The 15,282-nt window shown below is 39.0% G+C and overlaps 1 protein-coding gene across 1 annotated transcript in view; it reads left to right on the top strand.

Annotated features, from left to right (window-relative positions):
- LOC146004867 (phospholipase A1 member A-like) overlaps nt 1-13,894 on the top strand; it is a 38,814-nt gene extending 24,920 nt beyond the window's left edge. Inside the window, exons 4-5 of the mRNA XM_083143894.1 lie at nt 8,253-8,462; nt 13,746-13,894. Coding sequence (XP_083000020.1) covers nt 8,253-8,462; nt 13,746-13,894 — 359 coding nt within the window. The remainder of the gene's footprint in view (nt 1-8,252; nt 8,463-13,745) is intronic.
- The last annotated feature ends 1,388 nt before the right edge of the window (nt 13,895-15,282 follow it).

The following is a 15,282-nucleotide window of genomic DNA, read 5'->3' as shown; positions in this document are numbered from 1 at the left end:
GAAATAAATTTTATTCATAATATTCTGCAGTCACTTGAGTTGTATTCACGGGATGCTATCTTTAAAGAAAGCCGTGGTCTCTTCCTTGTCTCTTTCGCTTTCTTTGTGCTCTTGCTTCCCCCGTCACGATTGGTCTAAAACTAATTAATGCGACGTTAATTAAACAATCCAAACAACGAAACAATGCACAATCAACTGCACAAGACAACATTCCAAATGTTTTCGAATCGGAAAACAATTGAGATGCTGTAAAATGACTTAAGATGCAGTAATAAAGTGGGAATTCGGTACCGTATAGAATTAAATCGGTAGAGATGTTCGATTTGATTGGATGTTTGTTATTTAGATTTGCTATTCTTTCACTTTTGGCAAATAGCGACGATGAAGATGAGTGATGCTATGATGAAATTGATGAAGGGACACTTACCAAGGACACCCACGCCCAAGTCGAGATTCTAACCAGGGACCCATGGCATCGTAGCGCGCTGTGCTAACCACTCCTCCATGGAGTGGACATTATAGCATATTTTGTGTGCTCAATTGGGATCAATCAATGGAATGAATAGGCATATTATATGATTAATAAATTCATATCATAATACCACGTCATATTATTCGGCACGAAGTAACATCAGAGACATTCAATCTTGCATTTTTGCCTTTCAACTAATTCTTTGAATTCAGGTTAATCACAACAATAAGATAAATTATGAAGAAAATGATAGTGAATGTGGGATATTGACAGTTATTACGAATTTCCTGAGAGAAACAACATTAAGCAGGCTCGGTGGTCAAGCTCATTAAGTGATTGACATTCGATATCGTCGCCAAAGTTCCCGGTTTTGAGTACCGTCCTTGTCGGGGGTGTTTGACTATTTCGTCATCAATTTCGTGTAATGGTCACTCGTCCTTATCGTCGCGATCATCGAACAGGGAATAAAAATTATAAAAATAAATACGATGGAAGAGTACTTATTTCATCTCTCACGAAATCTCCTACAAAACCGGAATATATAAAATACATGTATATTCATTCACATACATTTTCGATTTCTATATTTAACTAGTCGAGACCGAGAACGGGACAGCAATTTTCAATTCGACAAACCGAGAGGCGGAGAAACTGTCAAGTCTCGTTTCTTCTTGGCACCTCCGTAATCGAGTTGTTCTGTTTGTCATTGGCTTTGTATTGGCAATTATTGTCATTATTCTTCCCCTGCAGGTAAACCATAACGATGAATTATGATGAAATGAAGCAGATAAAAGGGCAAGAACAAGAAAGTCATGCCTGTTCGGGACTCCAACCCAGAACCTTATGTAACGAGATTTGAAATTCTGGAGAAGGCGTCCGTGTTTCGCTTGGTTTTCTCTTTCCTCTACTTCTCTTATATTATCATACATGTATAATAAAAATGGATCTCATACGATATGTTGCGATTCATAATTGTGCTGGTTAGATGCTACAGATGTGAACTCCAACCTGCAATATATTATTCCCTTTTGTTTCGTATCTGGTTGAACATGAAATTTTCTTACACTGTGACAATTTCTTTCTTAGTTTTGGTTTGGTGCACAGATATGCTAATCTGGACTCGACCTTCAGTTTAAAGTGGGATACTAACCACTATGTGCATCCATCGTGTATCAAACCCGGGATCCACTGATTACAAGGCGACGACGTTATCACTACTCCATCGAGGAGGCCCCATGACAAAATGTTATTCACTCGATCTCTACCATAATTTATTTCAGCATTTACATTTTCGTTTTCTTCTTCTTTTTTCCTTTTGTTAACTACTCTTATACAACTCTTTTTGCGTCTTCGAATTTCTTCTTGTTTCAGGAAAAAATAATACATGCAGGCTGTATAAAAATCCCCCGTTCAAATAGATAAAACGTTCACTCTCGAGAACTAATTTACATGTTTATCACTAACGTAACCATTAGGAAACTATTGAAATGTTAACTGATATAACTGCAGATGAAACAATACTTACAGCCACTAACGAAATATCTATTCTTGTGTAGCCTCACAGACAACAAGTATCTGGTGAGTCATTCACTCTTGCTGACTACGGGCGAAGGTCACTGAACTAAAGGGTGGTGGCAAGCAAGCAGGCTTGTGCTCTACCAAAGACGAGGTCACGTGTTCCAGTTATCAATGGCGTACGAAATAAGGAGGAACACAGCTATCTGACGTATGTTTTGGTCCCGTCATTGCACGTAGACAGTGGCGTATGCTGGTTCTAACGAGTGGGTAATCTCCGACCTTTTGATCCTCAAACTCCAAAAGTTTCCGTGCAATTTATGTCACGCTCCATATTGGATTTAGGAATATTGTGTCGGAATGTTTGTCTTATTGCTACGATCACAATCAATTAATTCTCGTTATTGCAGTTTACTATACGCGTAGAATTTCAAATAATAAAACAAGACAGTATTATAAAGCTATAAAAAAACAGCCTGTGAAATATAAAAATGAAAGACGTGCACTAGTGAAATAAAAACCCGCAATATTAATTTAAGTGCAAAATTCAACTTACTCCAGGACCCGATTACTTGTGCTGTACTACATCCAAAGCACGCTGTTTGTCCAGTTGCACGTCAATACGTGTCTGGGCGAAAGATTGCAGCTTAACAAAGGAAGTTATGTGACTTTTGGATTTTTCATGTTTGGCACAAGTGTTGCAAAGATTACAGTCACGCGTCCATACATTCTTTTCAGCCCCGAAAAGTAAGCACGGCGAACAAAAATGCAAAGCTTATTAACACTTATACTTCCTGTCAACCATGGTGTTTTGTCATAATTTGCTTGCGAAAATGCCTCACATATTCCCGATTTTGTCTTTGTGTGTAGAAATAAGTTCAAGCGATTACACTGGCCTACCTGTATTAACAATTTGCAACTTCTCCTGAAAAGATCTTGTTCCAAAAGGTTTCACCAGCAAATCTTGTATCACATCCATTACCCTTTAACACAGCACTATCACGACAAACACTAACACCTAAATAAATAATAAACACGAAGCACAGCACGAAGCCAACGACTACACGCATTCAGTTTCACGCGCCAAACTTCTGTTGTTGTGTTCCTGGCTCAGAATGAAATTCCCTATGAATAATAAAAAAAATCCCTTTCCGAGCTCGAATTGACAGGTTTTTAAAAGTTCGAATCATTGCAGGTCAGAGTCAGAATTTTAATTCGGGATGAGGATCATCCCTTATTATCAGCCGCCACATAAATTTGAAACAGTGGGGTTAGAAGTCCTGAAGATGAATCTCAGATTATTAGAACGTATTAAGCAAAGTGTTTAATCCTGCTAATGAAGTAAAATGAATTACCACTATACACTTTTTAAATTAGATATTTGTAGGATTTCGGGGAGGGGGGTTTCCCTTTAAAAAAATATTCAGTTCCGTGAGATAAGTATTCTCGCTGCTTTTGAAGATTAGAGAGGAGAAACAATCACTATTTTTGTAAATACAAGGATGGGGGGAGTCAGCAAATAGGTGCTTTAATTGCTTAAGCCTTGAATTTTAATTCAGTTTGCTTCATCTTCAATATTTAAGCTTTTCCCTTTTGATAAATTTATGTTCAAGTAACAGAAATCAGCAAGACAGAAGCAAATGTAAAGTGAAAATTAGCGTAGAATTGGTTTGCCCATGTTATTCAGTTTTCCTGTTCTTCGCACTCTACCGGGTATGTTTTCCCTAGTTGAGCGGAGGGAACGGAAAAGGCTATCAAGGTTGAGAGTGCGACCGGTGGACTCTCACAAGAAGGAGCTTACCCTGGGCACGGAATCACCGCGCCTGAAAAGCAGTGTTTCCTCCCCCTCTTTCCTTTCTCCTCCCTCCTCGCCAAGGGTTGTAAGGAAAGCGGGAGGAATGACGTCAGGGTGAGATTCCCTGAAGTCATTCCACCGGCTGGAGAAAGGTTCCCGGACATTCGGTGGCAAACGATTGGAAGTATTCGCGCGCTGGAAGCAAGGAAATGTATGCATTGAAATTTGTTTGGAAGAATATTGCGAGGAAATGTATATATATATATATATATATATATATATATATATATATATATATATATATATATATATATATTAAGAAAAAGAAATACAGCCGGGTCATCTGCGATTACCTAGATGACCCAGAGTATACGCCGCTGCACGTAGAACACTTTATCGTAGTGGCCTTGAAGTTCCCTCAGGGCACTCCTACGTAAAGGCTTCTGAGCTAGAAGGATATCTTCCCCATTGAGTGGAGGAAAAGTGGGTGCGTATAGAGGTCCCTCAACTTTCGTATTCTGTTTCATTTCAGAACCCGTGCTGTATCGTCGACTTAATCCAATCTATCCGATGTAGGTTTTAGGTTCTGTTTCTGTTCGGTTATTTCATGTTGTCTTCCTGCTTATGTTATTCGCGACGAAGGCTCTGGATTCGATAATCTGGACAATAACGGGATTGTGTTGGTTGCTTGATTTGGTGTCTTAAGTTCACTTTATGTCCTGTTAGGCTAATCGTGAATGGACCTACAGTTTAAAGGGGGATCCGAACCACTATGTTCCTCCACCGAGTATCGAACCCGGGATCCCTTAATTACAAGGCGCCCACGATCCCACTCCGCCATCGGGGATTGTGTTCGCAACGAATGAATCAAATTTGAGTGATATGATATGCAACCATTGGAAGACTATTGAAAGAAAAGCTACGGGAACCTGCCAGTTTTTCTACTGCAGACAGAAACCATAAACATGCAAGAGAAGCTTATATTCTATGAAACCTGACGCTATGTGCTCGAATACTGGCTATATATAATCCATAGAGGCATAGCAACGTTAAACAACCTCTTATATGATACATATAGGTTTAAAAAGGTCGAAATACAAAGATTGTGTGCGCCTCACTGATCGCGTAGTGGTAAGGCCTTGTAATCAAGGGGTCTCGGGTACGATACCAGGTGATCGCACATAGTGGTTCGGATCCCACTTTAAACTGTATGCATTTCAGATTAGTCTATCTGTGCCGGTGACTCAGTCGGTAACGCGTCTGACTACCATGCTATAGGCCCCGGGTTCGATCCCCGGCCGGTTCAAGCCCGGGAACTTTTCTAACGTTGGAAGCGGCCCCGGCGCCCACCCAGCGTCGAATGACATGGATACCTGGGGGAAACCCTGGGGGTAAAGGCGGTCAGGGGCGTGATGCTGATCACATCACCCCCCACTCACGAACGAATCAAGAAAGTATGGGGCGGCGTGATGCTGATCACATCACCCCCACTCACGAACGAATCAAGAAAGTGTGGGGCGTTACCCCCACACCCCCTATACGCCTTCATGGCGTAGCGCTAAGCACAGGTGAGAACTTTACCTTTTTTTTTTTTGCATAAAGTGGACTTACAACAAAATTTAAAATTGCGATAAAGATTATGATAAGGTATTAAAGAATTGGGTCTAACACATTTTTTTATTGTTTACCAATGACCTTGTTAACGGTGGAAGCGGTCCCGGCGTCTACCCAGCGTCGAATAACATGGGTACCTGGGGGAAACCCTGGGGGGTAAAGGCGGCAGGGGCGTGATGCTGATCACATCACCCCCACTCACGACCGGATCAAGAAAGTGTGGGGCGTTACCCCCACACCCCCTATACGCCTTCATGGCGTGGTGCTATGCACAGGGGAACACTTTACCTTTTTACCTTGTTAACTAATATTCTTAATTTCAGTTTCAAGATGAAATCGGCTACGAAATAAAAGGAGTGGGTTCATATTTCTGTTACGAAATTCCACTTTTGTAGTAGACCTGTGCCACACTAAGATGTGACATAATAAACAAATCTGAGACACTTTCAAAGTATTAAATTGCTATCTACGTATTTGGGAACAATCTTTCAATATAATACTTTTTTTGGACGCGTCAAATCATAGTATTTAATTCCTGTTTTAGCAGCTTTAAGAAACCTGATTTTTTGGGGGGGTTACAAATGCCCTTTCTGCTCCCGTCAAGTTACGCCTATGAAAAAACAGGAATTCAAAGTAAAAGACTGTCCCGACTAAATCGGGAGACACGTCTGATAGATTTACAATTGGGAAAATCATAATTAAGCGTGTAGTTGAAAACAACCTATTTTCATATATTGCATGCAGCTCTACTTTTTCTGCAATGTGGATCAAGAACTGGGGACGTGGAGAAGCACAACACTCCACGTAACCAATAGTCACGTGACCCTCTTTGCTTTCCTGTCATGTTGACCTTCGCGTGGAACACATTTCTCGGTGTTAAGACAGGCAAAATCACCCGATCATCGAAGGGTGCAATATGTGTTGCCTACCCTCCTGCATTACTTGCTCCTATTAAAGCCTTATGGGGAAGAACTTTTTTCCATGACTGTATATCAATATGATTTATTGACACGCGTCCTACAGAAAACACACAAACATAATAAAACAGATACTGTTAATATCCAAATTTCAAGGTGAACCGGATATTTAAAAAAAAAAATAACTGAATTTAAGAATTAGGCCTCAGGTGAAAACTTTGAGGCGCTGTGGTGTCCGAGTGTCCTGTATTTTTCTGCCCCTGGACGCAACCTTCATTCCATTTCACTGAACCAGGATATCATCCATGACAGTATGTCGTGGTACATACATCCGCAAGAAAGTGACATGAAATTTTCCCAAGTTAAGCGTCTCTCGAATTTACCTCGGCAGCTATTAAACAAGGAATTGCTGTAAAATACTCTATCTCCCAATCAGAGCGAATCTGGCATTTGGACTCACAGTCTTGTTCACGGGAAGATCAAGTAATTCAGGGTTATCAAACGTTCATGTAACGACGTAATTGGTTCAATGTTGTTTTACTAACGCGAATCAGCAGAAATAATGGATTAAGGCTTATATCGTCGCTTCAAATGCGTCGCTTTGTTTCCATTTCGTAGTGAATAGTCTGAGTTGACGTTCACGAACTGGAAGATAAATACAGAAATTACATTGTTAAGGTCAACAGTTTGATCTAACATCACTTTTGCACAATCGCGACTTTGGATATTTTAAATTGAAATATAACTGCAAATCAGAAAAGAGCACATTGATTACAAGACGTTGATAATTTCTGTATATTTTTTCAGGTTTAGTTACCACTTTTTCTGAAAATAATGAAATTATAGAATCATTACTTCACCAAATAAAAAAAATGTACCTCTAAATGAGTTAATGTTGTTGAGTTGGTGTTTTACGTCTACTTTATGCACATTAAGGCTAATCGGGACAGAACCTACAGTTTAAAGTAGGATCCGAACCACTTGTGCTTCCACCGGGTATCGAACCCGGGACCCCATGATTGCAATTCGATGACTTTACCACTGCGCCATCGGGGAGGACCTAAATGAGTTAATGAAAACAGTTTCTGTTAATATATCTAAACCACTATTTTCCAGCAAATATAATTTAAATTTTATCTAGCAAAGTGCGAACTATGTCTAAACTGTCCTAGGAAATGACAAACGTACATTCATATATATATACAAATTTCGAATTGGAAGCTAAATCGGCAATATAAACTTTTATCCATTCTGTTGGTGATTTGCGTGTAAAAGAATATTTACTTAACGGAGATAACCCTGAATGCGGATCTTCCTGTGAACAATACTGTGAGTCACACCTTTTCCTCCTCCGAAGCCAACGTTACTACGATTTGCAGATCGAAATGTTTGCACCATTTCCATGATTCAGAGTTGCTCAGATAATTTCCAGAGACTCTGGAATTATCTTAATTTCCTTCCGTCAATTTTTTTGAACAGGACTGTACCTGATCAGAGTTGCCATGATTGAAAACTACAGACAGCAAGTGGAAATGAAAACTACAGACAGCAAGTGGAAATGAAAACTACAGACAGCAAGTGGAAATAGTGGTGCTTCCGAAACATAGAACCTAGTTTGTTAATGTTATCCTTCCTCGAGGCTGGGATAAATCCAGTCATGGAGATTTGAATTTCTGTAGAATTGCGAATGTGCTTTGTTTTCATATGTCTCCTAAGACCTTCCGATCTGAAAATTTTAATAACCATCTGGAGATAAAGAGCGATGCCACCAAGAAACATAGCATTTTGAGCTTTGTACAGACTATTGAGCCCACAGACGGACAGAAATACCACTGTGAAGTTCGTCCAAAATGCATGGTATTTCAATTTGACTCTATGAGGTGCTAAGAACATTTATTTTCACTAAAATAATCGTGTATTTATCTTTGTTCGTAAAAAGGTCTGGATCCTGGGTTTATTCCTGACGAACCCCTTCGCTCTGCACTGACACCTGGCAAGAACACGAAGGACTACGTCTTGGACATGGAGGACGCCTGCGTCATTGAAGCCATTGTCACGAATTGCGCCTTCATGGGCTGCCCCTGTCACACCAGAAGCGGTCATGTGCAGTTCTGCATCAACGGAGGACATTATCATCCCACGTGTGCAGGTAACGGCATGACAAAAATTTTCCTCCAACTTGATTTTATTAAGGCATAGGATGTGTGCGACTGGCTGAAAAGTCGTATTTAGAAATTCCATTCATTGTGTGGTGTAATATGTTAATTTATCCCATTCCAGTTGCCCGACCCTGTGGCCGAGTGGTTAGCACATCGCGCTGCGACGCCAAGGGTCCCGGGTTCGAATCCCGGTCGGGCTTGGTTGTTTGTGAATGTCCATTCATCAATTTCATCATTTCATCACTCATCCCCATCTTCGCAAATTAGCCAAGAGGCACAAAACGCGAAGTAAAATAAACTAAATCAATCAATCAATCAAACCCATTCCAGTTGAGTTATTCAACCATCGAAGAGCGGCCATGTATCACATAGATTTAGCGTGGAAAGTAAGATCTCGGTGACCTGACTGTGGATTTTGAACTACTTAGAAAGAAACGTCAGGGTATTGTGTACATACTATAGTATGTACGTATTACAGTTTGGTCTTCACAAACTCATACACTCAAATTTACAATATTTGACCGTTGTATTTTTTTAGTTTTTCTGTTAATTTGACAAAGTAATAATAATTATATATATATAGTATATTGTAACGATGGATTGATCCTAACTGGTATTTTGGTATTATATTAATTAATTGATAGCAAGCTACAAGATGTAGTGTTAATTATTATGTTTTCGTATGTGTATTTTTATGTTATTGCATGCATGTGTATGTGGTTGTTTCATTGTGCTTTTTCCTGGACATTAGATTCCCCTTATGCTTAGCTCTTTATTGGGGTGATATCTTTCAAAAAGACCGTTGCCGTGGAAATTGGAAATTTACAGTCCACGGACTCCCACCCCGACTATAAAAATTCCAGGTGGGCTTACCAGTAAAAAAAAACAAAAACTTAGCTCCCAATTTACGAACACGGGGAACGTTTTCTTAGAATTTACTCCACTTATGCACTTATGGTGGCTAGACTGATGATAAAGAAAATTGTAGCATTTTTTGTAAGCCAACAATCCCTGTCTGCTTTTCCCAAGTCCCCCTTAGAAGAGCTTTGCACACTCAGATATATGCGAATAGAATATTAATGCCCAGCAGTTAAAAGCGTAAGGAAAGGCTTTGAAATGATCGGAATATCAATAAGTCGACTGTAGGCTCGTAAAGATAGTTTTGTTAACTCTGTGGTAATGGATGAGCCAATGGTGTAAGCAATAGGTTGTGGATTTAGAGTTTTGTAATTGACGCGGAGTAATGCACCTGTTCAATGAAACAACTTGTAAACAATGTAAATAGAAGCAGTATACAATAAACCCTATCTAATCCTACGGATGTGATGCTTTGATTTGAAGGTGAACTCCATGATCAAAAGTTTCTGCCAATTTACAGTAGTTTCATCACTCTCTGTACTAGCGAAAAATAACCTAGAGACAAAAAATATATATATATTCACACACATATACACACACAGTGCCACAAAATAATATTTCCAGCCTTTGAACGTTAATAACAAGAACACTAATAACACAAAGTATAAATTATTTTTGGTGTCACATACCTTAAAGTTATAGATGTTCGTTGGCATCAACGTCTGCAACGCTACAGAAAAGAGCGAGAGATCGACAAACATGAGATATCGTGTCCACGGGAAGAGAATCAAAGGTAGTCTCTTTCGAATAATGTCACATGTTATCCATTGTCCACGGCTTTGTGGCTTACGCATAGTTCTTCACAATTCCTCACAGGTAGAAGACTAACGGTGTTAAGTCCGCAGAAATGGGTGGATATTCGACACTTCTTACGTTGCTCAAAAGAAACATTAATCACGAGTGCAATTTTTGCGTACACTAATGCCTTCCGCCTCGCAGGATGTGACGGGAATGCAGACACAAGCTCACACATATTCAATACAGAGATTGCAGCTTCAAATACAAAAAGTCAAGTGAACTTAAACACTTTCTCTGTTATGAACGAATATGAATAGTGTTTACACTATTTGGAGACACTCTGTACCTACCTGCTGTACATATAGGTCTACAGTACTGCATTCATGCATAGAAGAATCCAACTTTCAAATTTAACTGTAAATGTTTCATCATGTGGTGTAAAGGTTAATATCGACTATAAATTACACTTATGTGCCGATAAATAAATATATTTTATGAACTTCAATCATAAAAATTTCACCATTTTGGTTAATTATATAATGACCGTTAATGGCAAAATAGATCATAATCATTTTTGAGGTAGTTGTGTGGCAGCTGAAATTTTCGATTTTAGGCAGTCATCTCTCTAGTCAGTTGTACAGTAATCGTAAATCACATGTGTGCAAGTACTTTCTTCATCCCGTTTTAACTGATGAACAATGAAATTTGCCGCGACCGGAAAACAACCTATTTCTATCTTTTGACTTGCTGAACACGAAAATGATGGTCTTTTTTCTCCATCACGTCTAGTTCTTAAAATAACACAAAATTGAAGTAAATGTCACAAACTTTTTTTGCCATATGATATACAGGGATTCTTCAAGATAACACGCGTGGTTATTTTTCCTGCGTAATATATAAAAAGCATTGTAACGACAACAAAAAGGGCAAACATTCTTGTTTATTTTTATCATATAAGATAAGATAAGAGTAGAGAAAAGTCTGTTAAAGAGGCTGTTCGCTGGAAGTGTAGGTTGCGTGTTAGGATGTGTGCTTCATTGTTTTGTGTGATATTTGAAAATAGTGCAGTGATACTTCGTAACTGTGTAAATTCAAACAATCTGTTTTGCTATATGTGCGGTGAGTTCACGGCAAAATCCCAACGAAACTCAATTACACAAATAGTGAAGAAAGCTTACGAGCTGTATTTCGGATGCAAGATAGGAGACCAAGATAAAGGGTGGGCTCCTGTGGTCTGTTGCAGTAGATGCTTTTCGAGGATGGTTACATGGTACCCATCTATCTATGCCCTCCGCTGTTTGCATGGTATGGCGCGAACCTCGAGATCACGTTACTGATTGTTACTTTTGTTTAACTAATGTTACGGGGTTTTCAAGAAAATCCAAAAATATCCTACATTATCCAAATTTACCTTCTGCGATAAGACCAGTGCAACGTGGTGAGACATTACCTGTTCGAAAGCCACCATTGGAATGGTCTTTGGAAGACGAAACAGAAACTTCCTCAGATGAACCGATATCTTCTCTCGGACATGATCCTGACTTTCAAGAGTCACGGAAGACACCGCATCTTATCACCCAGACAGAATTAAATGATTAAGTACGTGATTTGAACCTTACAAAGAAAGAAGCGGAACTGCTGGGTTCAAGACTGCAAGGGTGGAACCTGCTGGAACCAGGGACAAGTATTACATTCAGAAAATGTCAACTAAAATTTTCTTCTTTTTTTCTATGAATGGGTCCCAGGTATACAGCAACAATGTCACTGGATAAATGCAGGAGTTGGGAGAAAACTATAAATAAGACGAATGAAGGTTGTTCATCGATGCGTCAAAAACTAGGTTGAAGGCGGTCCTCCTGCATAATGGAAATTAGAAACCTTCAGTGCCAGTTGCTCATGCGAGTGAAATGAAGGAAACATATGAAAACATTGCTTTGATTCTGAAAAGTGTTAACTACGAAAAACACCAGTGGAAAATCTGTGCTAATCTGAAGGGGATGCAATCAGGTTTCACGAAATTCTGTTTTTTCCTCTGTCTATGGGACTGCAGAGTAAAGGATTACATTACAAAACTAAACACTGGCCTCCCAGAGAGTGTTACACACCTGAAGAAAAAGTGTATCTCACACACCTCTTGTCGACGCCAACAATGTGTTACTACCCCCAATGCACATCAAGTTGGGGTTAATGAAGAACTTTGTGAAGGCCATGAACAAAGAAGGAAAAGGGTTTTATTACTTACGAAGCAAATTTACTGGTGTAAGCGATGCTAAAATAAAAGAAGGGATTTTTGTTGGCCCTCAAATCCGGGAGGTAATGAACGATCCCAATTTTAAAGAACTGTTAAGTGAATGTGAGAAAGCAAAATGGGGTGCGTTCAAGGGTGTCCTTGGCAACCATAGGGCTCAAAATTACTCTGAACTTGTAGAACGTATGCTGGCAACATACAAGGAAATGGGATGCAATACATCTATCAAGATATACTTTCTCTGTTCCCATTTAGACTTTTTCCCCTCTAATCTGGGTGGAGTGAGTGACAAGCAGGGCGAGCCCTTTCACCAACAAATCTCAGAAATGGAAAAAAGTTATAAAGGCAGATGGTCTCCCAGTTTACTAGTGGATTACTGCTGGAACACAGTCTCAGGTGTTCAACATGCCTGCTACAAGCGGAAATCATACAAAAATACGTTTTGAACGTGTGTTACTTTTACTGTTTACTTTATTGTTTACTATTTGACTCAAACTGCAAATTTTAGTGCATGTCATAACTACATCATTTACAATCATATTTGGTATTCTATGAACACAATATATTACTAAAATTCATATTATCACATTAAGGTTTGGAGCAAAATTCTATATTGTACACTTCTTTTAATGTGCGGTGAAAATTTTTCAAAAAGGTTTCCGAAAGGAATGGTACGTGATAGAGCATTTTAGCAATAATTTTTTAAATCAGCGCACCCGATTTATTAAAGATCACCCATTTTCATCCAGCGGCAAAACAAAAAGTTTTAATTTGTTTCTTAACAAATTAACTCCAAAATCTTTTTTCTTGGATTTTTAAAATAAAAAATGTTGTATGTGGTCACTTGAACATAAATGTGATTATGAGAGAACGGAAAATGTCAGATTTGTTCATGAAAGCTTTTTATTGGCTGATCCCCATTTGGGTATCGTGGGGCAATAGTGTGTAAATTAGTAGCATGTTTCAATTTTCATTTATGCAACTAATTTCCAGTCTAGTCTTGCATTTAACATGCACGAATAACATGCCATTGATGTATGACAAAGATATACAACATACAGTCGCAGCTATTCGGGTGGACGGGGGGGGGGTCAGTTGTCCCCGCACTCTATACCACTTTTGCACGCACATTATGGTAAACCGTATCTACCAAGGGATAGTAATATGCCCTTGCTCCCCTGCAGTTTTGGAACCCAATCGCCGCCAATTGCAACATAGATGTGTTATTATGAACAAGGAGTAATATTCTTGTATTGACAGAAGTGTTTATTTCTTCACATTTTAAAACAGTCAACATGCTAAACAAAATTTCACTTATTGCACCTTTGCGAACATTTTTCTTGCAAAATGCACATTTTCTTTGTGCCAGTGGATTCTTTTGAATATCCTGCAGAACAAATTTGCTCCTTTGGAATAGGACGGTCTCCCTGGGCGTTTACTGTCAGAGAAAGAGGTCAGTTGAAGATACGCTCGAGCAATCATCCGACGGAATATGAGAAGTGGGATGATTTGTCGTGAACTAATGAATACAGTACATTACATTGGCCACATCTACATCAATTATATTTCTTATCAAAGAGAAATACCAACCTCGACCCCAACCTCCCCAATGTTTTATATTGAGATATTGCTTTGGTTGTGGTATGGCCATGCATTTCTTTTCTGTCTTTGACCACTTGCGAAAGTGAATGCATTGTCTGATGATTTGACACAACTTTCACCACGTTGTTGTCTTTCCATGTGATAGCGAGGACCTCATTGTTAGTGTCAATTCTAAAATTTTGTGTGCCACAAAGTTCTATCTTTACTGTTGAGTCGGTTTTTACTGGCAATTTATTCATTCAATAGATGCGAACAGTTCCTATAGGCTGTAACACAAATTCGCATTTGTTTCAGTTGAAATTATGTCCACCCCTTATGGCAAATTATCCGCAATATCAATTGTACTAGAATGTACTTCATCTAATTCACTGCCACTAACACCAACATCCGACACATATGCCGACTCATTGTTGCGTCTAACATGACTCAGCATTTGTTGACTACCAGTGTTATTGTGCAATTCTTTGCAAGTATACTCTGTCTCTGGTATCTCTGGAGGAAGCGAAGAAAAACAAGTCTCTGAGCAAGTAGTTACACCAATCAACACATTAAAGGGAATTAGATTGCATGGTGGGGAGGAAAGCGAATGCAGTTACCAACTTTCGCAGCAACGTTTACTGCTTTGCTCTGCCCACTCGATTTCCCCCCTTCTCTCTCACTGTGTGTGGTTTTGCTCCAGAGATAATAGAGACAGAGTATAGCTGATTTCTGGAAAAGTTCACTATACGTGCTGTAGGGAGGAATGTTCATGTTGCTGGACATTTTCTTTTTGGATTGAATTAAAAGATCAAACTCTTATTGTTACAAAAAAGTGAACTTTACGTCCAGAGAAAAGTTACTTGTTTTACATGGAAATGCCCAAGATCCCCAATTGGAGATTATGACAAATTATGCTGCAGAACAAAATGGCGTATCATATACATAAAGATCTTGACCAAGGTGATAAATAGAAAGAATAAACATGCTTTGTGTAGAAAATGAAAACCAAAATCTTTATACAACTACAATTTAAAAATATTTTTAAAACTTGAAAAATTGACGGATGAATATTTTACATTTTTGAACATAACTGTATCTACAGGGTGGCTCAAAAAGTCACTTAACACCCTCGGTACAAGGCCACTGCAGCGTGTAACATGGAAATAGTGATGACCAATCGTTATCGTTATCTTTATGACTGAATTCTTGTACCAATTTGCTCCTTTTCGAGGTGTTAGAAAAATGCATTAAAATTTGTTTAGCGTATCGGTAAAGCATCGAGATCAAAGTGATGTCTAGAGAGAGAAGTTCGCATGCCATTACAC

The sequence above is a fragment of the Lepisma saccharinum genome, chromosome 22 (assembly GCF_977018435.1).
Source record: "Lepisma saccharinum chromosome 22, izLepSacc3.1, whole genome shotgun sequence".
In the NCBI taxonomy this organism is placed as follows: Eukaryota; Metazoa; Arthropoda; class Insecta; order Zygentoma; family Lepismatidae; genus Lepisma; species Lepisma saccharinum.
Note: the sequence above shows the minus strand (reverse complement) of the source record. Positions and strands in the feature narration are given on the sequence as shown.